This window comes from Pyrgilauda ruficollis, unplaced genomic scaffold (assembly GCF_017590135.1).
Source record: "Pyrgilauda ruficollis isolate IOZ18807 unplaced genomic scaffold, ASM1759013v1 scaffold45, whole genome shotgun sequence".
Lineage (NCBI taxonomy): Eukaryota > Metazoa > Chordata > Aves > Passeriformes > Passeridae > Pyrgilauda > Pyrgilauda ruficollis.
Window position 1 is genome coordinate 943,756 of NW_024526044.1, and position 27,707 is coordinate 971,462.

General features: G+C 41.9%; 1 protein-coding gene across 3 annotated transcripts in view; it reads left to right on the forward strand.

Annotated features, from left to right (window-relative positions):
• The first annotated feature begins 1,377 nt into the window (after positions 1-1,377).
• DIDO1 (death inducer-obliterator 1) overlaps positions 1,378-27,707 on the forward strand; it is a 48,274-nt gene continuing 21,944 nt past the window's right edge. For 2 of the 3 annotated variants that reach the window (XM_041478524.1, XM_041478526.1), the window contains exons 1-7: positions 1,378-1,508; positions 13,868-14,057; positions 15,616-15,720; positions 16,032-16,932; positions 17,233-17,551; positions 19,482-19,694; positions 20,164-20,389. In XM_041478524.1, the coding sequence (XP_041334458.1) occupies positions 13,973-14,057; positions 15,616-15,720; positions 16,032-16,932; positions 17,233-17,551; positions 19,482-19,694; positions 20,164-20,389 (1,849 nt within the window). In that variant the 5' untranslated portion in view covers positions 1,378-1,508; positions 13,868-13,972. Of the gene's footprint in view, positions 1,509-1,572; positions 2,118-13,867; positions 14,058-15,615; positions 15,721-16,031; positions 16,933-17,232; positions 17,552-19,481; positions 19,695-20,163; positions 20,390-27,707 lie in introns of those variants that run through there. The other variant, XM_041478525.1, reaches the window with a different exon arrangement.

The window sequence follows — 27,707 nt, forward strand, 5'->3', positions numbered from 1 at the left end:
AGGCATCTCCTGTTCACCGCTGCTGTGCAGTTCCTTCTTTTGCACGTTCCCTCTCTGTTGGTGTGTAACTCCTGGGTTTGAGCACTCCCTAGAAGCTAAATTTATCCATTAAAAGCATGGTACTAGCTTTTCCCAGAGCATAAATCACAGTGCAGCTTGATCTACCAAACCCTAAGGTATTTCCCCTCCATGTGATTTCATTTATTGCAGCTCTGTAGCTGCAGAACAAAATCTGAATTCCTGCTTGTCCGTAATTGTGGTGTTTTGTACTTTTGCACAGGAATCGATTGTGTTTTTTTACCTCTTGGTGTTCCTGGGTGAAGTATTAAAACTGCCCAGTTTTACAGCTGGAGAAAGAGGCTGACTATGCTTATAGCAAGTTTTCCAACATTATCCTGAGCTGTTGCCACCAGAAGCGTAATGAATAGACTCCTAAAAGATGTAATCAAATTACTTGACAGAATCCTGTAATTCTGTAGAATTATTCCTAGGTAGGTGTTTTTTTCCCCCCATGTTTTCATTCCTTAATCTCAGTAAACACTGTATCTATCTGGAATCCACCTGAAACCTGCGTTATCAATCCATGAGGAAAAAATGTGCAGGATCAGGGTAACCAAAGAGCCAAACCTCACACCTCCTGCTGTCTAAAGGCTCTTCAGGTGCCCAGGTCAGGAGTCTCTGTATGGTGATGGGGGTGTTTTATACCCCTTGGGATCCCTCAGTGTCTGTCAGGAGTGGATGTTTCTGGGTGCCAACGTCCCAAAAAGCAACAGAAGGAATTCCATATGTAAATGGAAGTTATTTTTCCGTAGTTGTGTGTAGCAGCTTGGATCCTGCAGTGGTTTTTTAGTAGCTTAATCATTGACCAAGGATGTTTCCTGTGGATGGGCAGATTCAGAGATCAGCACTCTGAACTTGGGAGTCAGAGGAAGCATTACAGCAGCTATTTGCCAAACAGTGTGAGTAGAACAGAAAAACCAGCCAGGTCCCAGTGGAATGCGCACAGGTGGGGAGCACAGCTGCTGTGAGCAGGTGCAGCAGCAGCCTGGCTCCTCTGCCGTGTTCCTCCGCTGCCCGTCCACCCTGAGGAACCATGGCTAAAGCTGCCGTTCCCGGGATCAGCCCGGGTTTGGGAGCGGAGAAACGGGAGCGGGCCTGAGGGAGCCCGGAGGGGCGCGGGGAGCGAGAGCAGAAGGGGCACAGGCGCCGCGCCGTGTGAGGATGTGAGGAGGAGCGGCCATGGCGCTGAGGGCCCCGCGTGAGGAGGGGAGCGGCCGCCATGGCGCCGCGGGGCGGGGCCGCCGCTCTCCCGCCCAGCGCCCGCCGGGTCCTCCGGGAGGCGCGCGCCAAGGGCGGCGCTCTGGCCCTGCCGCCGCCATCTCGGTGTCGATGGTGGCGGGGGCGGGGCCACCCCGCCCAGCGCTTGCCGCGGAGCGAGGAGGAAATGGCGGCGCGGCGCGGCTGAGACCTTTGGCGGCCGCGGCGAGAGCTCCCCTTCTCTGCTCGCGGTGAGTGCGGGAGGCGGGTGGGGGAGCACCGGGGCGGGAGGAGAGGGGGAGCGGGGCCGCCGTTGCGGCAGGGAGGTCGCGGGAAAGGCGGCCCGGCCGCCTTTGGGCTCGCTATAAAATGGAGGCGGGCGGGCGGCCGGAGTGGCTCGGGTGTGGGGGGGGTTCCCCGGGGAGAAACGCGGCTCGGGCACGGCACGGTCCGGCCCGGTCCGGAGGAGGCGGCGGCTCCGTGCGGGGCTCCGGAGGAAGCCTTTGGCTCACGCCGCGGCGGGGCTGGAGCGGAAAGGCCGCTCCCCGGGCGGAGCGGGCTGAAGGCGGCTCCTCCATCTTGGGGGGAAGGAGAGGCGAGCAGAGGCCGGGTGTGCTCGGAGCCCGTCGCCGTCATGGCCAAGCTGACGCCGGGAAGCTGCTTCGTGACGGCACCACCGACTGCACCGGCGGCCCCGGGCCCGCGCCGGGGGTGGCTGGGCGGGGCAGCGCCCGTGGGGACCCAGAAACCCAACCGAGCCCGACCGAAATCGTTGCGGGGCTGCGGCGGGTGGGACTGAAACTTCCCTGCCTTGGAGAGGTGTTGGTTTTCTCTGGGCAAAGGAGGGGATCTCCTAGTTGGTGAGTTAAACACGAGGAGTTGAACTTAATCATGTTCTGCTGACTATTTTGTAGGGAGAAAAAACCGAATATTTAGACAGTGAACTGTTGATCGGTTTAAAATATTTAATAAATTCCTTGCCAATTCCCTGTCCTTGGCACTAATGTACTTAAATGGTACTAATTTACTTAAATGCTGTCTCTTGGAGGTGGTGATAATTTGGAGCAGTTTGTTTCGCTTGCAAAAACCATTATTTGGTGGTGACCAAATTGTGTTTAATACAGTTAAATAGTTTATACCTCCAAGCAACAGCTTATGTTTTAGCTGTGGTTATGAAAATCTTGCTATCTTAGCTTGTCCTTTTTAACTTGGAAAGGATGTTACAGTCTCACAATGTGTTATAAAATGAATGTGTATTATGCTCGCCCTGCAGTTTTTATCTCCAATAATTTGAAACTGTAACGTGCTCTTTTTCTTGCGTGGGCTTTCATGGGTTTTCATTTCAGGAACTTCAGGGAGAAAAAAAAAAAGTTGATTCCTTTTATTTCGCCCAGAAGAATGTATATTGCATTCCTGAATTCACTGGATTTTTTTGGTTGGTTGGTTTTCCCTGGATAATAGAGTTCACATTTTTTCAGAAATAGCGCTTTCGAATACCAAGTAATCACTGTCTTGATTAACTAAATTCTTTGGCAAGTAATATTAAACTATATTTTGCCTCATTTTATGATAACTTTTTCCACTTTTTGTGTATTTTCCTCAGTTTTAAGGGGTAATTAAAATTATTTTAGTTTTAACAATCTTGGTGCTGCTTCTACAAACAAAATTTGTTAGCTGTTTAAGCAATTTAATTGCAGGTCCGTGAAAAACGATGTGTAGTTACTGTCCAAGTGTACCATGTTAATTGTAGTAGATATTCTGGGTTGTGCTCCACTTTTATGTGTGCCAGCCGCTTGTTATCCTTCCCTGACATTTAGAACTTTCTATAGGAATAAATATAGAAGTAAGCTTAAAATAGCCATCAGTAAGGCCTTAATTTTTTTTCCCTTGACAGTTCCAGAAACATGTCACACATAAACATTTTTTAATGCACTGGGGTGAAAAACTAAGGGCTCATGTTGGCCTTCAGCCTCCATTGAGACTGCTTGACTCCAGTGATGAGAAAATCAAATAATTTGTGTTTTCAAGACCAGTATTTAAATAATTTTTTACAAAGTTTTTCTGTTGTTTCTCTAAGAGGTATTTTCTGTTAGTATGCAAATGAAGGTTTTGCTGTCTTGCAAATATATGTACAGTGCAAAAATACCTGCAATTTTAAAAACTGTTGAAATATAATAATATAAACTAATATCTATCCACATATGATTCAGAGGGTGTTTTCATATAACTGAAAGATAGGTTTTGAATTAAAAGAGCAAATAGCACCAAAACCCCAAAACTCCCCAAAGCAATGCAAATAGAATTTAATCTAGGTTAGTAGATAAAATTGAATAAATATTTTTTCAGTGACTAGTGGACTCTTAGAAGCCAGTGTTTTTTCTGCTTAATCCAGCTTTACTACTAAGATTTTTCTGCCAGTTGATCACGTTATTTGTTTCTGGTTGAAGATAGTAATTGTCTTTATAGTTATAACTTAACGACTGTGGGATTTTAATTCTGTACAGCCTGAAACTTTAAGCTGGAGGGATTAGTGAGAACAGGAAGAGCAAGGATTAAAGGGGTTGGACTGAGAGTTATAAAACGTAGTTGAGGGAAGTAGGAGCAGCGTCTGGGCTGGACGAGAGTGACATTAGATGGCTTTAGTTGACACAAATGGTGTCTCTGCACCAGTTTTATTCTCTGGCGCACTTTCTGCCGTGTGTCTCTTGTGCCACAAGTAGTAGAGCAGTGGTAAGAGATACGAGGAGAGGATTTTAATACGAGTAAGGTTTCCCAGCTTATGCAAGAGCTGGTTCCTGATGGTGTGTGCAGTCAGGCCTGAGTTCTTAGCTCCCACTTAATGCTTGGAGGATTCACTGCTGGGAAGTTTTTATCTAAGGCAGCTTCTGAAATAAACAGATATTTGACTGGTGTTATTGATGGTGGTCTCAAGAGCACTGATAGACTTCGAGGTTAAAAAGCTTAAGTTTCCAGTTAGGCCGCTCAGACACACATATTAAATGAGCATTATGTGTTTTTTCCCAGTAAGTTCTAATCAAAACTGGAACATCAACTGTGTTTACTGTATCCTTAATAACATAATCAGCATGCTGTGATTAGTGTTTCACCAAATTTGGAAGAAGTTAATTTCTGTTCTTATTTAATGAAGCTGTTTTGGTGGAATAAGAACAAAAATGATAGCGAGTTTCAGAGGTTATATTTTAACTCACTTTTTACAGACAAAATAAGGGAAGAAGTTGCATAACCACATGATTTTGTTTTCTTCAACAGCTGTACTGGTAGGATCAGAAATTATAGATTATTTAAAGATAAACAAGCTTTGGGATTGTGAAAAGTTAAACTTTAATATTCTCTGATTTAGCTGTTGGATTTACAACTGAATGTTCCTAATGGCCCTGATAAAGAGCTAATTTCCCTGGTGCCCCGGTGGAGAAATGCCAGAGGGTGAGAATTGCTTTCCCTAAGCAATGTTTCCTGGACAGTTGCTAAAGAGATCAGGTTCAGTTGCAGAAATTGAACATTAGGCAAATATATAGTATGTATTTGCGAAATACTTGAATTTAGGATGATGGAAAAGGAGTGCTAAAGATCCTGTGTATTGGGCGATAACCCTGGCAGTGTTTGTAATTGATACTTCTGTTGACTGAACTTTCAACCATGACTTGTAAAATTGGCTTTTGCTGGAGCCTTTAGAAGGTTTCTAGTTAAGAGATGATCGTGCTTGGGCTTTTAATCTAAGCATTTGACCACGTAAAACTGTGTTTATTGCTTCTTAATCTGTATTAAAGGGAAAAAACCCCAAAACAGTAGAGCTCTCTCCACTGCTTTGATTCTGCTCACAACTTTCCTTAATAGGCAAAATCTGTTTGTTACCTGATCTTTGCTCATCCTGTTCAGACCTTGAAAGCAGAAATACACCTGACTCAAAACCTCAGTTTTTTGGGGGCTAAATTTTCATTGTTAGGGTGAGTATCTTACTCAGAAGAATGTGAGTAAAGGCTTCAGAAGGTGTCGTAGGAGTAGTGAAATGCCAAATGTCAGTCTGTTACTAAGTCAGTATCTGCCTAGGCTACCCATGGAGCTCTGACTAGAAGATAAAAATGACGTGTATGTAATACTTTACTTCTCTCTTTAAATTAATGTTTTTATAAATGCCAAAACCACTACAGTCAATATGAATTTTGTTTCCCAAACACAGTTATGGGCTTACAGCTTGCAGGATGTGCACAGTGCAAGTGCCTTGTGTTGGGGATTACTGGAGTTTGTCAGTGCTGTTGTCACAGTTCTGTCCCCAGCTTCTGACACAGACCTGAGCTGGCAAAGCCTCTCCTGCCTACACACCTACCTACATTTGCCAACTTAACAACTTCTCCCAAGGAATTTGATGGAGCTTTCCAAATCTTTTTCCTGCTTCCCTGCTTGCAGGGGCCTGTGATGGAGCTGAGGTTCCATGTGCAGCTGCACTGAGCCCACTGCACACACAGGGTGGTGCTCACATGTCCCACCCTGCAAACAGCACAGACTGGTAAAAGTGCAGTTTTGCAGCTCAGGTTACAGCAGTGTGAGGCACTTGTGCCAGCACAGCTCTGTTGATTAGGGGTTGTAGCCCTTAACGTTCCTGACTTGTGCAGTTGTGACAGGCAACACCTGTAGTACAGATAGGATCTGTTATTAAATTAAATCTTCGTGTTTGCCAGGTATCTGATGGGCCTGCTGCTGAAGTACCTTGAGTATTTCTATGAGAAATTGCTATTCAGCTGAATTTAACTGTTAATTCAGTCTGGCTCAAAGAAGCTCTTTTTGCCTGTAATGCCTGGTGCCATTCTCATTCTGTGCATGACCTACCCAGCAGTCCATCCCTTTTTCTCTTGACTGCTCGGGTCCTGTGTGCTGCAATCTGAAGTAAGAGGGTTTTAACCTGAAAGACATCAAAATAAACCTCTGTGTATGTGTTTTGCTTGGCATAAACCAGGGAGCTGCTCTGTGTTTTTGCTTGGTGCAGTTCTGTTGTGCTGTGGAGTCCCTCCTTGTCTCTGCTCTCTGTGTGCTGCTAATCTGATAATCTGCTCTGCACACACGTGAAATTCCTCACTTCCAGGAGGTCCCACACTCCCTGCAAATGTGCAGGTTTCCATCCTGGGAGGCACTGGCCCTTCTGTGAGGCTTGTGTAAGGTAAGTGAGCAGCCTGACAGAAATCATGGAAGCCTGAAGGTGTTTTAGTTTGACACAGCAGAGAGGGTTTATAATGTGTGACTAAAAACATGTTAATTTGGAAAGGTTAATGTCTTTATTATTGCAAGTACAGAGACCAAATGAGTGATCTTGTTTTTAAGGGAAGCTATTTCTTCTTGGAATTAATCAATTTCCTTGTACTTTAAAAAGTAAGTTGTTAAATTGGTTTGCTCTAAAGTTTATTTTAAAGTTAAACTCTTCATTATTTTCTGCTTTTGAAAAGTATTGGTCCTGTGAAATTTATAAATGCATTAAGTCTCATTTTTTCATGATGAAAGAATCCAGAAGGTGATTGAAAACTTGTTTCTGCATCGTTGAAAATTTCAAAAAAGTAGTTAATGTTTGTTTACATTTTAAATCTCATTAGTTGATTGTCATCAGCGCTGTGTGTTGGTATGTGGTGTCATGTGAATGTGCACTTTATAGGCTTTCCTGTACCAAGGCAGGATAAGTGTTCATGCCATGAATATTTGAAAGAATTTTTCAGCACCAAACATAAAAAGGCTGCAGTCCACAAAGCTCCACTGAAACGTCCTGGTGTCCCAGCTGCAGAGAGGGGTGCAGATGGGCACTGCTGAGTAATTCATGGCACCACGTCATTGCACCTCAGGGTCCTACAGTGACTTGAAAGGTTTCTTGAGGGAGATTGAGGAATGGGATCTCAACAGATGTGTAGAAACCTCTAGATTCATTTTTTGCTAACCTGCTCTCTCTGGTCATCTCACTGCATTGGTGTGCTCAGGTGTCCTCAGGGAGCTTTGCCCTCCTGTAGTGTTGGGACCATAAACACCCTTTCTTTCCACCACCTTCAAAGGGTGCAAATTCTTCATCCTCTGCTTCAACCATTTCTGTCTTGGGACAGCCTGATCTCCCAAACCAGTTCTTTTCCATTGCTTTTGGCAGAAACTCAATGGGATACTCCCCAGCACACTGAAAAATGAGGCTTTACAAGGAGTAGAGCCTGTCTGTGATGGGAGATGGGGAGGTGAGGGCACAAGCAGCAGGTCTGAGGAGACTGAGGTGTGGTGTGAGACTGGACTGTAGGTGTCCGTGGTGCCATCCCTGACAAATTATTACCTTGCTGTGCTCTGTGCATCAGAGATTGAAATACTGTCCTGATACTAAAAGCTCCCTTAAAACTAGATTTTGGTGATATTTTGTCTTAATTTTGCTGTAAAGAACTGTTCTTCCTGGCCTAGAATAATTACTGCTTCCGGTGGTGTTTAAGAAGAGCACAGGTTTCTTAAATTAGGCTGGGTTGTTCCTGAGGAGCATGGCTGTGTTACTGCTCAGTCTGCATCTTGCAAACGTAAAAGCTTGTTAAATTTTTAAAATGGAAATAATACATTGACTCCAGAATAGGAAGAAATGAACTGCCACTTTTAAGTTGTAAGTATTGTAGGTAGAGGTGGGGATGGCTTTGTTTGTAATCTTGGAATTAATTTAGTATGTTTAATGATAGGCAGCAAAGCACTTAGAGGTAAGTGTTACAGGTTTTGTAGTATTATTTCTCTTTGGTTTTCTTCTTTTAGGTCTAACTATAAGCATTGAAATGCTGTGATTTTATGCAAACTTGATTTTTAACATGATGTTTCAAATGTAAACTTCTGGCATAAAATTCTTGTGTTTACCAGAAATGTCTGGACTTTTGACCCTGAGCTGCAGCTTGGCTATAGCAGGCAAGCAGTGATATAGTAACTTATTTGGAGGACAGGGGAGGAGTTAGGGCCAGAGTTTTTGTGTGTCACAATGTCCAGACTTATGCTTTAGGACTGTCACCTCTCATTCTTCAGTTCTCATTGCCTCTCTTTGTCACAAGGTCCATCTCGCAACTGTTTGGAAGAAGTTTCCCTTCATAAGATGCTTAAATTAGGAAGCAGTGGATATGTTTTACATGAAAATAAAAGACTGCCTGTGCTGTGGAATCTGACTTTCTGTTGCTTTCCATGCTGATAAGAGTATCAGTCCTTGCATCTTTCATGGCTGAGCAGGTGGAGGGAGCATCTCCAGGGCCAGGGCAGAACCTGTTCTGCTGTTCTTGGGGGTCACTGAATTGCACTTTTGTCCCTGTTCTCACTGGAACTGCTTGTTCCTGTACAAAGTATGGATGCCCTCCTGGCATCCATAGGGCTGCTTTTGTAGTGCTTGTTGATGTGAGGGATTAGTTGTGCTGCTGCTTAGCAGAAAGTGCAGGTTTTCCACCTGTCATCTTTGCCAGAAAAGGATGCTGAATAATTTTCAATGGGATCAATCTTCTGAGTAGGAGTGCATCAACTGAGCCATGCCAGCATTTATTTGCATCAGAAATGAAATCCTTATATGAGTTCTCACACTGTTTTGGTTTTGCTCATATGCTTATATTTGCTGATTAGGAATTTTTAACACTTAAAGGAGGTTAGCATAGGCCAAGCCCAGTAACTCTTTCACAGGGATTAAAATGAGAAGACAGTGGAAGTTGGGACTGAAATCACTGTTATAGCACCCTGGAAAGGATGTTTTCTGCCCTGTTTGTAAAATCCTGCAGTTTCTTTGATATTTAAGAAACCTGACTGGGATATCATTGTTTCAGCCAAGTACTTTGCATATGAAGCAAATTTTGAAGCAACCTGTAGAAAAATACTCTAAAAACCATGTACAAGTCTTTCTAACCCTAACTAGTATCTTACATACTGGGACAGACTGGATTTCTGTTAGGACAAGGACATGGAATTGGTCACTAATGAATGATACCTGCTTTGAAAACCTAGCTGGTGCAAAATCTTGCTTTGAATTTCTTTGCAGATGCAAAGAGTGTCTTCTCACCAACTCTCATGTTCAGAACCTTACACTGGCCATTGTAATTTTTGAGATTTCCATCCTGTCCTTGGGGCATGGTCATTGTATTTCCTTAATGTATCTAAAACTGTAACGAGTTTCAGTATGAAGACTTGAAAAATCTAAAAGATGTAAATATTGTCTATCACAAGTCTTAAACAGGAGCGAATCTTCTTTCCATGGGTGTTTGTGTAGGGGTGAGTATGTGTGTGATCTTTCAAAATCACAGCCGTTCGTGTAGAATTCAGTAGCAGATAAGAATGAGCAGGTGTCAGGTATTAATCATTTGGACTAAAGTATTCGTGCAAGGGGCTGGTGTAATCCCTAATGAGACGCCAGCTTTGGTGCAGATTACAGCAATTGGCTGAGTGTTGAAGTGTGCTGACATCCAAGATCAGGGAATAAAATGCAGCATATTTTGCTATCTAGATGTGAGAATGAGATAATAAAGATCACTGGTCTTTCATGCATATTCCTCAAACTGAAAAAAATCCCCAGTAAGCTAAAGCTGAAGAATTTATCCTGACTATTGACAGACTTTTTTGTACACAAGTCCTCAGATAAACAAGAAGTGACTTTTTTGTGGGATGGGTTTAGTTCATGTTAGAGGTTTTATTACTAGGCTTCCTTTCAAGATAATTTTTAGACTGAAGTCTTCCCAGTTACCTGAAGCATGGAATTCTTAATGCAGTTAAAATCAGTTCCAGTAAAGACAAAACCGTTATGCAGTCAGAGGACCCATTGAGCCTTTATTTCCTCCTCAGGGAAATGAAAAAAAAATAAAAGTGGAAATTCCTATCTGAATGAATATTTGTCATAATTTATTGAATCGTTCTTAATCTAGAAAAACACAAAAAAAGGGCAAATATTGATGTTCTTGAACAAATTGCTCTATCACCTCAAAGATGTTATCTTTGGCATCCTGAAAAGGGTTTAATGAAGTCAGCAGCAGCAGCTCCAGGTGTCTCCAGCCCATCCTGCCATGAATGTCTCAGCTCTGTGTAACTGGCAGAGATAATCTCTCCTTTTTCACCTGGGATTGCTTCGTGCTGGCTCACAATGGAAGGCAGTAGATAAGAGAATGCTTCCGGTGAGGTTTTGTCTGAATGTGAAAAGGAGATTACAAGGGGATGTTGTTTGATTAGTGAAGGTGTGTTGGAAATTATATTCTTAGTGTCTGTTGTGAGGTGTTGCAGTAGCAGGATTTGAAATTTGGGACTCTCTTTTCAGTCTCTGATTAATTTGGCTGATGAGTCTGCTCTGGAGTGTCTTCAGTCTGTCTATTGAAAATCAGAAGGGTTTGCAGTAGTTGGAGAATCCACAGGGCTACTGAATGTGAGTGCTGGGCTCTCTGCTCTTGCAGTGTAGCAACCCTGTGATTTTGGGGTTGTTACTACTTGAGAATAATTGACCAAATTGAAATTAAAAGCTTGTGACAGCTCTGTGATTTTTCTGGGTTATAATACCTCTGTGCTTCTATTGCTTCTGGAATTTAAGTCCAGAATGAAATCAAGTGCCTCATTTATTTTGGACAATTTGAAACATTTTATCTGAAAACTGATGGGAGAAGAAAAGACTAAATATTTCCTTGACTGGACTTTCTTGAGATACTGTGCGTCAGCTTTATGCTCCACTTCCAGTTAAGTGACTGTTCTGTTTCACTGGAATGCTCATGCTACTGCAGCGACTCCTGATTTGTATTTCTGAATTCGTTTATAGTTGGTCTGAAAACCTTAGACATTTTCCCACTGGAGACTGCTTCTCACAGAAGCTGTGAACCTCAGCAGGAACTTGGCCTTTTGAATATGTTTGTTAATGTTAGCTTGCCCATAATTTATGGAGGTTTTTTGCCTCTGTTTTTTCAGAGGAACAAAATATCCCTTCTAATATTCTGCATAATGTTAGATATAGTTACCTAACATGGAAAGACAGGATGATGCTCATGGGAATTGTCTACTAGGGGAAATACAATAATTTTTAGTTTCCAGCTGGAACTTCCAATTTCAGAAATGTGATTAATATACTATGTTAGGAGAAATAAGTAAAATCCTGGATGTTCAGTTCGTTTAAAACGAGATTGCCAGTTTTCTGCTTCTGTTGACATTTCTGTCAGTATCTCAGCTGCAGCTGAACACTGAACTTAAGAACAAACAGAACAAAATGAACAAAAAGTCCCACTGAATCTGGAAGAGGAAGAGGTATTTGAAGATTCCAAAGCTGCCATATGTTGTAGTAAATATTTTTGCAGGCAGTTTGCAGAACATTTGCTTAGAAGTGCAAAGTATAGTTGTGAGTTAAGGCTTTATCCTTTTATTTTGATAATACTTGATTTTTCAGCTTATTTTAGGCACCTAAGTTTAGTCTGTATTAATAAGCAATTCTGCAAGAGCAGGCGCATGTAAAGTAAGTGTGAAACTTCCTCTTTTTCATGAAAAATATTTTGAACCACATGGGAAAGGAAAAAGTGGAGATACTAAACAATAATGAGAAGCAACCAGGCATTTTACAGCAAACATATGGGATCTGTAACTTCAGGGTTTAAGTGCACTGTATATTTATATCTCTCAAATTTGGAATTATTTTAAAATTGGAGTTCTATAAATCTTTTTCCCATAGGTTATGGTGATAATACAGGTAATAACAATTAGATAATATCTACTACAGCAAAAAGAATGATTCTGGCATAGAATCTTTGTTGTTTTCAGGTATCACAGGTGTTACTGCTGTTCTCTGTTAAATCAGAGCTGGACCCTGTGCAGCTGAGGGGCCCTGGGTGGGCAGTGAGCGACCCTGGAAAATGCACTTTGTGTTCAACCAGCTGTGTCTCCTAAGAGATGGTGCTGGTTCTGGGTTTGGAATGTTGTGGAATTGTGATACTTGGTGACTCAAACATCATTTGAAGAGCAAGTTGCGCACAGGGCCTTGAATGCCCAGCTGCAGCACTGTGAACACAGCCCTGCACACAGTTCCTTCTTCAGGGTAAATGCCCAAACAGGAGGTACTTTCTGTGTGTGCTACAGGCTGAGTTTGTTTCATAGTTTAATACAGAGTTAAATGAAGTGATTAGCTGACTGTCCTCTCCCTTTAGGCATATCACTTAAAAATTGCATGATGTGTGATCAGTTGGCGATTCTGAACAGGGAGATTGAAAGGTTCTTACAGAACTACACCATGGAAGGAGGCACTTTAAACTCAGTGACAGTCCCTGGACACAATCCCTGATTCAGGCAGTGGAGCAAAATACCTATTAGAGCAGGTATTCAGAGCCATGAGATACAGCACCAGGGTCTTTATAATGAGTGTGTTCTCTTCTTTTTTGCTGTTTAATTTTTCCTCCTGTTCTTGAAGTGGTTGGCTGAGGCAAAGAATGTACATAATCCCCTATAGAAAAGGCACAGGGGCAAAAAGAAATGCTGATGTGAGTCCAGCTCTGTACTCCAGTTAGTACAACTGGTATTTTTTGTACTAATTCTGCTCTGTTGCAGTCATGCAAATCTTGACATTTGTAATTCATGAAATAAAATGATCCACTGATGAAAATTGCATTTGGGGAGGTTTTGTCTTTTCCCCATTCCTTATTTTTTGGGACAGTGACATTGGAGAACCACCTGGAGGTTATTATTGCTTAGGAAGTCAGAAGTGGTTTTTGAAGAGCTCAGATGCTTTAGGAGCTGGGGCTTCAGAGATTTGTAAAAATAAAAAAAGGCATTGTTTAAAAACCAAAGTTGGACTATATATTAGCATGTCTGAGGGATTATCTAACCTATTTTAAAATTTGTATGTCTCCTCACCTGAAGTATTAATAACCAATTTTTATTCCTTTCAGAGAACTATTATTATTTTAGTTGTGTCCCACACCTGCTGTGGCAGTTCCCCTGCACCTTTCATTGCAGGGTGCTGACTCACAGGGTCTGTGTTCAGTTTCGTTCTTTTGTCTTCACTAATTGATGTCATAGTCCAGTTCATCCTGTCCAGCTGGTCCTCCTTTGCTTCCCAAATTCTTTTCCAGTGCTCTTGAAGTCTGGTAGGCTGCTTTGGGTTAGTGCAGGCATTGCCTGCTGATGATCAGACTCAGGCACTGAAAGCTGCAGTGTCTCCTGGATTGAAATATTGTATAAATCAGTAAATCTGCCCTGTTGTAAGCTGGGCAGTGCTGATGGAGTTGAAAAGCGTGTCTGTATTTTCATTGACAGCCTGCACTTAGTAAATTCCACTCCCAGAATGCTTTTCAATGCTGCACATAGACTAAATTCTTCATTACAGTTTTGTTGCTGTTCTGGAAATCTTAATTGAATCTAAATGAATTAATGAGGGTGCAATAATATTTTGTATTTCTTTCAAAGGTCTCGGCTGTTGGTAACTGGGGAGGTGGTATTGCTTAATTTTGACTTTTTTTTTTCCAGTTGCAGTGTATTTCTGAAAGTGCAAAACTGCCAAGAAGGCAAAATAATGGAATTCGCTTTATAATGTAATAGAAGCAAAACAATTCCAAATTTAGTTAACAACAGTAAGATATGTTAATAAATATATCGATGCCTTATTTTGTCCTTTTGTGTCTTCCAGGAGCCAGCAGGAAAAAGAGGATTGATAGCATTTGGACCTGCTGACAACTCAGAGATTCAGTGTGGCACTTGTGAGTCAGGAAATTCAGCATGTGCTGGCTGGAGGATGCTGAATGATTCTGATCCTCTGCTGCCCTCCTCTGGCTCAGCCCTTCACGGAGGAACCATTCGAGCCTCTGATGCTGTGTCAGGTACTGAGGACATTGGAGAGCCTTCTTAGTTATTTCTATTTTAGCTGAAATTTCTGCCTCAGAATTTGGGTGACTTCTGCTTTTAGGTTTGAACGTTTCTTCATGTGCCAGAGTAAACAAAGATGTAAGCTTTAAATGTTTTGAGTTGCTCCCTTAATTATATTGTGACATTTTTGGTACAAATATAATTTTAGTGCTGTTTAAAAAGATAGTTGAAAATTTTTTTTTTTTTTTTTTATGGGGGAACTTAAAGGAATTTCATACTGGGTTGAGGCAGTTTGAGCTCTTTGCCTGTGTACTGCAGGCTTAAATTTCACTTTTTATTCTGTCTGTAATGTTAAAAGTAATCAGTTGCTATTTAAATTAATGTTCTGACGTCTGCTGCTTTTCCAGGGACATTTATAGTATTCACAGTTACATCTGAAGTGTTAATTTTTTTCAGCATATCTGCATAGATTTTTGTTTCCATAGCATTGCCCCATAACATTTCTGTTCCAGCAGTGTTCAATGTAACACTGAAAGCAGAGGAGGGATTGTGTTAAGACAGAACAGTGATGGAAGTGATGCAGTATATGAAATAAGGAGGCATTTTTTCCCAGGAACACTGGAAAACTGGGAAAAGCTTGCTGAAGGATGTCTCTGAAAACTTGTAGCTGTGTTATGTACAGCTGTTAAAAACATCTGATTCTTCAGTGCTGTTATCTGGGAATTCTGCTTATGTTCCCTTTTGGTGTACCTTCGCAATTCCTCAGCCAGGGATACCATATCCAGAAACATCCTTGGGGAGAGTTGGGGTGTGTCCTTTGTTTTCAAATAACTTTGTTTAGCCTGTTCTTTGAGGTGCAGTTACCACTGCACGTTCCAGTTCCCTGGGAGCAGTGTCACTGCAGTGGCTGCAGCGCAGTGTCTGTGCCCTTAGGAGCAGTTCCAGGGCATGCAGATCATTGGAAATATATCAACTTTAATACTTGTTCAAACCAGGTAATTCCTGACGTTATCAAAATACAGATCCTCCATTTATTTCTGTCATTTGCTTCTGCCCTCTCAAATAACTGGGAAAGACTTTTGAGAAAACAGATCTGCTTGTCAGCACAGATTTTAATTTTTTTTGTAGCTGAGTCTGTGACAGTTGGAGGTTCTTTGCTGAATCAGTTTTCTTCTTGGGTCATTCTGGTAGATGACGTAGGCTGTAAACATTTTTGTAAATAACCATGTCAAGGACCAGCCTTTCTTGCATTTCATTCCACACAGAAGTGAGTAGAACTGCTGTAGAGTTTTTGCCCAGACAAGCCCCAGGGGGTAGATTCATACCATGGAGTTTTTTGTTTGGTTGTTTTTTTTTGAGAAATAACCAGAAGGTATCAGAAATCCTAATGCTTCTCAATAAAATGTCAGTACAGTATCCAGACCTACATGTTTAACTTAGTACTTTGAAGGAACATTTGTGGCTTGAAATCTAAGTGCTTGTTACAATTAATACTGAAATCAGAATATTTACTTATTACTTGGGCTATGAATATTTTTGAGTGAGAGTTTTGGACATTTTGTTTCTGTTCAGCATTTCAGAGTGGGAACAGTGTTGCCTGTGCTATGGAACAAGCTGGAAACACAGTGCCATTAGAGTCTGAACCTAATACTGACAACATGGAAAACAGTTCTCCTGGTAAGAGTTCTTCCTTTGCAATTAAAAATGTGCTTATTTGTCTGTCATGTATGTATGTGTGTAAATTATTTTAAATAACTCAAGAGTTTGTAACAGGAACAGCTGGATTATGTTGTCACAGTGATCAGTGATGTATTTAATTGCTACTGCTGTTGCACTACATTCACAAGAAAATATTTTATCTGTTTTGAGGCTCATCATATGAAGTAGAGATACATAGATGTCGTAGTGAAAATAACAGATTGAAGAAGGGTTATAAGAAAGCACATCATTCATCACCACCACTTTATTAACTCTTCCCTTGTTTTTAGCATCAGTGTTGGATGACAAAGGTGAGCAAAGCAATGAGGAGGAACAAAAGTCTGTCAAACCAACAAGTAAAGAGTTCAGGAAAACCTGGGGGTTTCGGAGGACCACGATTGCCAAGAGAGAGGGTGCAGGAGATGCTGACGTGGACTCCAGTGAGCAGCAGCCTCAGCAGCAGCAAGGCATAAACCTCAGGAGGAGCGGGCGGCAGCCGAAGCGCACAGAGAGGGTGGAAGAGTTCCTGACCACGGTGAGGCGCAGGGGGAGGAGGAGTGTTCCCACCACCCTGGAGGACTCCAGTGAAGCAGCCTCTGGGCCAGCCACTGATGCTGAAACTGCTTCTGAAGACAGTGTTGAGAGCACTCCAGATACAAAACCTGTCACTCGGAGGATTTGCACCAGGAGTTGTAAGGAGCAAAAAAGCCCTAAAAGCAGACCCACAAAAGAGGAAGAGGAAGAAGAAGAGGAGGAGGAGGAAGAGGAAGATGCTACTTCTGATAGTGACAGTGATGGGTTAACACTAAAGGAACTGCAGAATCGGCTAAGAAAGAAACGTGTTGAACAGAAACCTCAGCTGGTGTTGAGGGATGTGCAGAACCACCTGAGGAAAAGGAATTCAGAAAAAGATCCTGCCAAAACAGGTGATGTCACACCTGAAAAACAGAGTGACTCTGAGCTGCCTGTCAAACAGGAGCCTGAGACTGCAGACAGCATTGAAATTGCAAGTCAGGTGGTTGTGTCTGAGGACACTGAAGATCTTGAGGCTCAGAAAGAGGAGAAGCCTGCCCCTGGTGCAAAGGGGGCCTCAGATGAGGAACCTGAAGAACAGCCCAAAAGCAAACCCGAGTCTGAGATCTACGACCCAAATGCCCTGTACTGTATTTGTCGTCAGCCTCATAACAACAGGTAGGCAAAGGGCTCAGCTGCAGACACAGTGCAAGGCCTTGGAATTTTTCTGTGATTAAAAATTAAGCTAAATGCTAGTGGTAACTTTTTGGATGAGCTTTTGGGTATACTGAATTTTAGCAGGGAGTTTATAGAACAAATGCTTAAAAGAGGATAAACAAATACCGAAATAAGCAGTGAGGCAGAACCGTGCACTGGTGCTTTATTGGGGTGCTAAAGTTGTGTTGCTTAAAATATTAATTGAATGTTGTCTTTTCATTTCACAGTGTTTTACTGTTCCTTGGTGGGTTTTTTTTTCAGGTTTATGATTTGTTGTGATAGATGTGAGGAATGGTTTCATGGTGACTGCGTGGGTATTTCTGAGGCTCGAGGGCGATTGTTGGAGAGGAATGGTGAGGACTATATCTGTCCAAACTGCACCATTCTCCAGGGACAGGATGAGCCTGTTTCAGAACTAGACCAGCAGGAAGCTAAAATGGAGCAAGGAAATGCGGATGGCACAGAGTTCACAAGCATAGGAACAATTGAACAAAAATCAGTTGAGGACCAAGGAATCAAGGGTAGGATTGAGAAAGCTGCAAATCCAAGTGGCAAGAAAAAACTAAAGATATTTCAACCTGTAAGTATTTTAATTGTTTCTTATTTTTCATATTTCAGTGAGTACACGGAGACAATGACCTGTATGGCTATAAATCTTGACTTGATTTTAGAGCTACACTTAAGCTGAACAGCCCACTGAACACTGCTGGTTAGCAGAAGTTTATCCATAGTTCTGTCAGTTCAGGAATTAAGTTTAGTTTCAAGTGAGGGATTTAAAAGTTTTATATAGGTGTAGGAAGTAATTTGTGCTGTTCTCCCTTTTTGAATACTGTTTTGGAAGTCAAACAGTGATGTGCTCTCTTAATAAAAGTACTAGAATGCTGTGCTATTTTATACTGTCTTTGAAATAATCTCAAACATTTTGGACCATTTTCAGTGTTAGTGAAACCTTTTACTTAACATGAGCAAGTCTCTGTTGGAGTTAATTCCAGCTGTACTTCCAGTTAGTCTTTGAAGCTCTGATTTTTGTTCTGTACTGCTTTAGGTTATCAGCAAATAGGGAATTTCTTTATACTGCCTTTTTATATCTAAAAATGTGTATTTTGAACTATTTCAAAATTTGAAGTTTAAATTTTGTAATACAAAGTTCCATGCCCAATTGGAAAGGCATAGAAGCTTCTTCAGCTTAATGTACATGAAGTAAAAAAACAAGTGCTACAGTGGTTGTCTTTGTTCTGCCTAAGGTGCTGCAGTACTGCCAGTGTCTTGGACATTTCCCTTTAGATTTCAGAGCTGACCATGGCAGCACAAGTGAGATTAATGTATAGAAAGAACAGTTTGAGATGAATGTATAAATATTTACTGTTTTAAGATAAATGTGTGGAAAACAGTATTCTCAAAAATATTTTCAAATACATTTGTACACAAAGGTTTTTGGGAGTCCATTGCTGTTGCTGTTGGCTCTGCTACTGAATATCACCAAGTGCTCTTTATCTTTACTTCTCTGTTAAGTGTGTACATAATGGGAAAATTCCCAAATCCAGGTTTTATCAGGCTGCTGCAGATAAAGCTGTGTAGTGACTTTTGATTGCAGAGAATTCAATTGCACTATGCAAATAATGTTTATTTAACTAGAAATATTCCTGAAAAATTTACTTTTGGTAATTGCAGATGATAGTGATTGTTCAGAACTACAGTAGTTGTGAGTGTCTTGTGTCATTTTTAGGAGTAATTTAGAAGAGAGACTAAAATCTGGGGGTGATAGGTTGGAGACTAAAGAGTTTTCAAGTATTTCTAGACCTCAACTTAATGCACTCTGTTTTCAAGGAACGTGTTATTGTCTGAATCATAACATTGGAAGAGGAAGTTCTTAATCTGTAACACGTTGATATAAATGGAGAGTGCATTTGAATTGGAGGAAAATTCAGGTTGCAGAGACAAACCTATAAATGTCTAAGGAGTAAGAGGCTATGTGAAAATTGTGTATAAGAATGCATTTTTTGTAAGTTGGAGACTTCTAAAATTAGAATTGGTAAAACCTCTAGAGCAAGAATAATCTGTACACCTGAAGATCTGAGTGCTTCCTCTTGCATGTGTGCATGACTGAGGACAGCAGCTGATGGGGGATGGGGATGGTTTAGAGACCTTGCTGTTGAGAACCCAGCTTTGCATTATTAAGGACATTTCTCACATCATGTAGAGGATCAGTAGAAAGCTTTTGTGTACTTACGGGATTTGAAAATTTAGGAAACCAGCCTCCTTTATCTCAGGGCTAGCAGACCAACCACTTGAAAATGCAGCACATCCTGAAGAAGACGTGCTAGAGAAGTGAAATCCTTACATTTGCATGGATTGTTTGTATTGTGTCATGAACAGCTGTTGTTTTCACGCTGGCAGTTGTGCAGGTCAGAGCTGCAGAGTCTGTGTGTGAGCTGTGTAAGCATTTCTCCATGTTCCTGCTGTTTCCCATTTGAAGTCTGACCTCGCTCCATTTCTCTCTGTATTTGGAGGTAATTGAAGCTCCTGGTGCTTCCAAGTGCATCGGCCCCGGCTGTTTCAACGTGGCCCAGCCCGACTCCGTGTACTGCAGCAATGACTGCATCCTCAAACACGCTGCTGCCACCATGAAAATCTTGAGTTCTGGCAAGGATGCAAAACCAAAACCTAAAGAGAGGATCAAACCAAAATCTGAAAAGCCTGGCATGCCAAAACCTCAGCAGCAGGTAAGCTTGTGTTCATGGTCCAGTCATATTTCTGTGCTCTGCTTTTTGACTCAAAAAAAACCCCGCCAAGTTCTGCATTGAAGAGGAGCTTTCTGTTGCTTTTTTTGTTGTTACTTTCTTGCCTTTTCCTGTGGTAAGGGCAATAAAATGTTTTTCTGTAGTTTTAAAAAAATCTTAATAATTGCCTCTAGATGGAGATAGTACTTTTAAAGTCGTTGCCATCTAGACAGCCTTTGCAAGGAGATATTTTAAGTAATTGCATCTTTATCTTACTTTAAGTCAGATTAATTTTGGCTTCTTAAACTAAACTTCAAATTACTGGGTTTTGAAGTAATCAAATAATTTCAAATGGTGCACTATAAAAGTAAGGAGTTTGCTATAAAACGGTGTACATGTGTGTAATTCTCTCTTCTTGTAGAATATGCAATATATTTGGTTATTAGTAATCAAGTTACTTTTAATTATCCAGGTGAGCATCAAACCAGTTTCAAACCAAAAGAGACAGTTCCCTGAGAAAAGAGAGGTGAATGTGAAGAAGACTGTTGTGAGCACAGCCAAGACTGAGGCAAACACCCAAGCTCCCGCTCGAGAGCCAGCGGCAGAACCCGTCACGCCGTCCTGGGCCAGCGATCATAATTACAATGCTGTAAAGCCTGAAAGGACTGCTGCCATTTCATCTGCACTGTTGTTCAAATGTATGTATGGCTTAGGGATATTCCTGAATAATCATATTTTCTTTGAATACCCATCCATTCTTGGCTCTGCAAAACTAGGGAGTTTAGGATTTGGGGGTTTTTTTCTTATGTGGCACCAAACTACTTTTCTCCACCTTCAAAGATTCACACACAGATACACACAAATGAGAGACACTTTTAGGAGTTTCATATGTGTCATATGACAATTGTATGATTAAGAGCCTGTCGATCTACCCATCTGATTTCTGGATGAAAACTGCATGGTTAAGCTTGAAATCTTTCCCATAAAGAAAGTGTCTGTTTCTAATCTAGAAGGTAAGTATTGAGACATTTGTGTTAATTTTTACAAAAAGGTTGTGCAGTGTGCACTGTGAATCAGCAATTGCCTGTACTAATTTCAATTGTATTTTTGTAATTTAGATTTGGCACCTGTCTCTCAGGTCTTGCATTTTCAGTGCCTGGTGCCGAGAGTGAAATCTTCAACGTGGTATCCAACGATACTTGACACCTCTGCAAACAGCTTTAACTGTCAAGTATTCTCCTGCTGCTTTTCTTTCTTACATGAAATAACTTAAGGACCATCCTTTACTTTTATGCTGGGGGAGGGGGAGGCAGAACTCTATTACCTTTATTTTCTTTTTTTATTTTGCCCTTTGTTCATATTCCACACATTATCCACACAAACAAGAGCACATCTCAGCTGGATGTTGGGCAGAGATACTGCCTTGCATATTTTTGCAGGTTTTGAGTAGCATCCTTGTCACTCATGCAAAGGTAAGTAAATACTGCTTTGAAGCCTGAACAAGTCTTTTTGCTGATGACGTTTTCTTGATTGACTCACTGAGTAGTTTTGTAATGCAGTTACGGAAATTGAGATGAAATCTGACATTTCAGTTACAAACCATGTGACCTCCACTGTACTCCTTTGAAGAGTAATGAATCAGAAATTCAGTTCTCACAGCTTTTGCAACCACACTTCAGCCAATTTACATTTTATTTTGATAAGTAAACCTAATTATTGACCACTTACATGTAAAGTAACAGATAACTTTAGTATTTCAGATGAGATTTTCTAGTTAGAGCTTTTAAGCACTGAGGGAACACAAGCTACCCTAAATTGCTGTTGATGAACATAGCACATACCAGATTTATTTTAATGGTCTTTACCCACATCAAGTTAAATGGTTGTAATTTTTCTCTGTGTATTTTTGCTGCATATTAGGCCCTTGATCTCTTGTATAGTAAATTCCCTTAAGGTGTATATTTTAATTAACTTCCATTCCTTTTAGATTATTTTAAAGAAAATTTAGCTTTTTTTTGTCAGAAACAGTAGTGTTTTAAATGTAACTAAAATTAGTAAAAAACATAAATGAAACTATAAGAGCTTAATTTTGGTCAGATTTTTCTGACTCTGACAGTTACTGGTATCTATAGAACTATTTCACTTAAAATGTCCTTATTCCTGTAGGGTTTGTTTCTTTTCTAAAAGACAGGAATATAGGTTTTGAGGCAGGAATTTTGAGGGGTTTTTTTAAGGGAATTTGCTCTTGAGTTTTACCACACTGTAGGTTTTACAGATTTAACCACTTCCAGTAGAAAAATGGATTCTTGCAGCTAAATAGTGAAATTGATTCTAAAACATTGTAAATACCAGACTTTAGCAACAAATAGAGAACAGCCTAGTTTGTGTGATGAAGAACTCTCATGTCAAATGCAAGGAGGAAACTTCAGATTTTTTTTTTTTTAAGGTAAGTTGCATTTATATGTGGGAACTCTGCCATTACTAAATGCCCAGATAAATTGTTTGTGTATTTGTGAGAAAATGTCCTGCTTTTCAGTGGGTAGGTCTGAGCTGCAATCTTCCTGAGAAGCTGCCAATGCACCATCTGCAAAAGTACTCTACCAGATTTTATTTCTTTAAGAAATCTTTATATGCTGTTCAAAACCTAAGAGCTACAGCATTAGGGAAATTGATGAGAGTCCTCTCACTTCACTTCAGGTATCTGAGAGTGAGAAGTCTCTTAAGTGTGAGCTAGTCTGTCAAGGAAGGCATGTTTATTGGACCAAACATAGTCTGGTTTAGATGCAAATCTTAAAACCAAGCAACCCCCACTTTAGAAATCTGCATTTCTGAACATTGATTATGAAGGACTTGTAGTCCAGAAGAGGCAAAGGACTTCCAAAAGCAGTATTTCAGAAGGCTGCCCTTCTTCCAAAGCTTCCAGCCGTGTTCACCAAATCCTTGTTTGCAACTTCAGTGCAGGAGGCCTTTTAGGAATTATGAAAACTTTACCTGATTGACTGAATCACTCTCTAATACTCTATACATCAGACAGTTTATAATTTCAAACATAGATTTATTTTATGTATTTACTCAGTACTTGCGAGTTACAAGACTTTGTTATCACATGAAGTAGTTGTTTTGTTAAGTAGTACCAAGGAAATCAAGTCACTTCCAAAGATGTACTTGGCTGGTCAGAGCATATAGAGTATTTGCATCTAAGCCTACCACCAGGGCCCTTCTCCCAACCTGTTCTGCATTTGTTTAAGAAAAGAGATATTTGGTGCTGCTACTGTGCAGTTATGCAGAACAGTCACATTTTTTTCCTTCTGTTACCCCATTACTTTGTGTTGCTTCACTTCCTAACTTTCCTGTGTCTTTTGGGGATATGAGTTAGGGCTGTACTTGGAAGTGACTTGGTACGTCAGAATCTGGTGCCTGAAAAATGATACTGTCTTTCTCCTTTCATCTTTCTGTGCCCAGTGGAAATAATCCTTTTGAGTAATTTAAAAACTAGCATGAGAAATACCTTGATTTGATAAATGAATATTAAGTCCAAGTGCTTCTAAAGTTTCAGACAGCATTTGAAGTATACATATAAAAGGAAATTAGCTCTGAGTCACATTTCCTTTCAGAAGAGTTGCTTTTACTTTTGTTAGGAAAATTACTATTAATTTAATATGCAGTGCTCAGCCCTTATATTGCATTTCAGAAGTCATCCTGGCTTCCAGATTCACACAAGTATGTGGATTGTTGAGATGTATGAATATTGTTCAGAGATCCATGTTATAACAGCAGGACTTGTAAGATTTTTTTTTCCGTATTTTTGCTAATAATTGTCAAGCAGAAGCCAGCAGCAAATGCAGTTTTAAAATAGAAAATGAATCCCAAAGGGAAGGGAGGAGGGTAAGCATTTGCAGTATCCCAGTTTTTAAACTACCCAGTCCTAAGTATGCAAGTATTCATTAATGCTTTAAAGCTTTGAAGTTCACCTGATTTATTAGACTTAAATACACAAAGTGACAATTTGCTCAATTCAGGTGTTAAAATGTCTTAAATAGCTTGCCTGCTTTTCCTGAGAAGAGCAGCTAAGCATGCATAAAGTGAGGAGGGTTTATTAGGTAAAAGCTCAAAAGGAAGCCTTAAGTGTTCTTGTGGGAGAGCTTCAGAGCAACAAGCACTTGACCACGGAATCACTGAACTTGTGTTTACATTAACTGCAGACTGATACAATGTGAATTTATAGCAAATTATGGTCATACCTTATGTGGTACCAGTACTTCACTAAAGTGGGGTTTGGAAGGGGGAGTTTCCTTCAGAGAAACGTCAGTGTTTGTGGTCCTGCTCCTGCTTCCCAGCAGGGAATTCCGAAGAAACAACGCTGCCACCTCCTGGAAGTAGGAGCCCTGGCTCTGGTGATACAAATTTCCTTTTGTCACCCGTTTTCAGTATTAATCTCTTCTGCAGCTGAACTTTTCCACACACAAAGGGAATAGGATGTGCGTGTGTAGTTACAGATCTTGGACTGTTTGTTCCTGTACACCTCTAACAAAATCAGGAGACTTTGAGAATGGAACACAGGGATAGTGGGATGCCCCACCATCAGAAACTGCTGTGTATCAAAATGGCGGGATTATAGCATGCATAATTTGTGTGCATTTCCTTGTGTCTTGATTTTTTTTTTCTTTATGTAATAACAGCATGAAGACAGGAAAGAAAGAAAATAAACCACTCTACAGAGAGCAGGAGGAATATAGAGTGCACTAAAGACAGGATTTATGGCTCAGGAAGTAATAGTGATGTAGGGAGTTTTAAGTAGATATGAAGAGTAAAAGATAAGGTCTTGTCTACCCACAGGCTGGTGCCAATCTAATGCTGCTTTTGAGGCAAGATCATGCCACCTTAAGTTGTGGCTGTTGAGTGCAGTGGATGTGGATATACTGCTGTTGGTTTAGCTTAAAATAGTATTTTACTGAAACTTTGCTTCTTAAGTCATAAGTATGTTTGCTTCCAGGATTGATTGTAGGTAAACTGGATTCCTTTGGGTATGAGTGCTTCCCCACAGGAAAAACTAGGCTGTGCCAGGTTCCATACTGTTACAACTGAACTACTGCTGGCATCTAAATTGACTCCTAGAAAGACAAGGTGTCTTGCTTAATGTTGTATTCTGCAATGTAGGCCCATCCTGAAAGGCATTAAGTATTGAGTAGTACCAGGGAAATGAAAAGAATTACAGATTTTGGTACTGTCCACTTTCTGGGACACCTGGCTGCCCTGTATGTAGGTCTGGCCTAAACGTTTGAGCTAGAGGAGTTTTCAGAAGGGCTGCTGGCAGACCAGTAATGATCAGCATACCCAAGATGAGTCTGCCCGAAGTTCTGAAAAATTCACCTTGGAGACCTGGCTTTGGAAGGGTTGTACAGGAGAATAACCTGGTGGCTCCAGTGCTGAACTCCCATCGTGAGACTGGCAGGGGCTGTGCTGGCCTGGGGCTGGCACGAGACGTGAGCCCTGCCTGTGGAGGGAGGCAGACCAGACCATAGTGGTGCTGAAGCTGACGTTCCCTGGCACCCAGCCAGTTAAAAGGAGCACTGGGATCCTTGGGGAGCCATTTTCATCTCCTGCCTGTGAACTACTGGAGCTCCCCTTCTCTGCTCTGCAAGGTATGTCACACGTGCCCTGTGGCTCGCAGCCACGTGAAGATTTTTGCCACCTCTTTAAGTTAGGAAGGCTGGTCCTTGCTCCTGGCTTGTGCCTCTCAAACACCCAGCAGCACACCCGAGGCACTCGGAGACAGCAGGCCAGCACTCCTGCCATCAGGGGTGCTTGGATTCAGTGTGAGAACCATTGCTCAGGGGAAGGGTTGGGGGGCAGAAACTGGTACAGCTTCCAGAGACACTGTGCATATGAGGGTGGTTTATCTCATCATCAACACTGAAAGTGATGAAAGTTTGATTAAAAACACTCACCACCCTCTTGCTGTTTTGCTTTCTTTTACTAATTCAGTTCTTTGAACTTGCTCACTTGACTGCATAGCCAGTGAAAAAGTTCTGTGCTAGTCCCCAAATTAAGGGGATTTTTTTGAGGTGATCACTTGCGCTTAGAGTCAAGTTCGCTGCTGATTCACTGTGTCCGATCTGTGCTGAACTTGGAACCTGAAGATGGCCTGTCCCTGCAAGGAGTGATGATGCCAATCCGTGAACAGTCTGGAAAATAAGAAGCCCTTTTTTTGCCTCAGATGGTGCTTCTCTCCCTCAGGAGGGGCATAGGAGTAAAGATGCAGCTGTATAACAGATCAGATAGATCACTACAGTATCATGTAGATTAAAATAAAGCTTGTGTGTCAAAGCTACAGATGTGCATCAGCACAGAGCTGCAGGTTGGCTTGAACACAAATCACTGCAGGACAGGCAGACCCTTGTCTCTGAGTCTCAGGTTTACTTTGTGTGCCTAAATGTAGAGGCTTGGCACACAGGCAGCTTAACTGCAGTGTAGATCAGAACTGATGGAGGCTTTCGAAGAGCAGCAGTGGGGCAGGCAGCATGTGTCAGATGATAGCAATAAAGTTTGATCTTGAAAGTGGAAGGAGATTAGGCAGGAAACAGTGAAAACTAACAGTGAAACCGATTTGAGAGCAGCCCAACACGTCTGAATTAGGGCTAGCACTGAGTTACCTTTGAGGGAAGTGACAAAAAGCCCTGCAGAAGCAGGTGTGAGTAGAGAGCAGTCAAACCAGCTCGGAGCTGCAGCCGTCCCAGATCTCATCTGCACAGCCGTGGGCAGCGGTGCTCGGTGCCACCAGAGGGGGCTTCGGGGCACCCAGCGGCGCTCAGCAGTGCCCGAGGCTCAGGTGTCAGGCGGCCCCAGCACGGGACTGGGCACAGCTGGCTCGGAACTGGTAAGTAGCTTCCCGTTGTGGAGTGCTTGAGGACAGCTAAAGCACCTGCTCACCCGTGTCTTTTACTCCGTTGTTTCAGTTCCAAAAGGTTTCACCTCGGAAGAACTCATTAAAGTTCGGTAGTGGCCATTGCGTGGTGGGGGGGGGTGGGGGGTGGTTGGTTAAATTCTGCTCTCTTCAGGTTATTCCTGTCACAAGTCACACACCTGTGTTAGATGACTCCTTGGGACATGGGGTGAGTGGCAGTGGGAAACTGCTGAACCACACTGGTTCGGAGGCTGGGAAATCCTGCCTGTCCTCTCCAACAATTATCCAGAGGGGAAATGTGGTTGTTAAATTCTCAGCTGCTGGCAGAGGGGTGAGGTGTTTCCCTCGTAGGCCAGCAGCCTGTGCTGCCCTGTGTGCCGATGGGCTGCCCTCATCTTGCCCTGCTGGGAGCGGAGAAGCTGCAGCGCTGCGACAACGGCACGGGGATGGCCACCGCAGCCACCTGCGGCTGAGCCCGAGGAGCCGCGGGACTTGGAGGCCGAGGTCACTGCCCGAGTCTGGTGTGACACCCAAAACGCTGGCAGGGCAGATCCTGCGTGGGTGACTGGCTCACTGGGCTGTGCACACCTGTGTTCCTGTCAGCTGGTGTAAGGGCCAGTGCTGGTGCCTCTAGAGATCAGCTCTTGTCACAGGATGGAATTGCTCAGCCTTTACACTCTCTGTGTAAATACTTTCTAGCAGGTACTAATGGGTTTTTTACAACTGCACTGCTGCAGCACTGGATTTTCTTACCTCTAAAGGCATAAAAACGACTTTAAACAGTAGTGAATATGATACCCAGTTTTGAACAGGTGGATCATGAGTGGCTGTTCTCTTCTTAGGTTGCATTATTAGTTTTGTGGAATTTTACAGATTATTGTTGGAGAAAAATGTTAGTTACCAGCTTTCTTTCTGTTGGTGCCACAGAAGTTCATATACCATGCATAAGGCTGGAGTTTTGGTTTTTTCCCTAAAACTGTTGTAGTGAGAGAGAAGTCTGAAAAGAAGCAGCAGTAAAAGCCAGACAGGCTTGGGCTGCCTGTGTGCTGGGCAGTGCCCCCTCAAGTGCTGGGTTCCTGACGTCCTGCTCCCACTGCAGAAAGTTCTGTGCA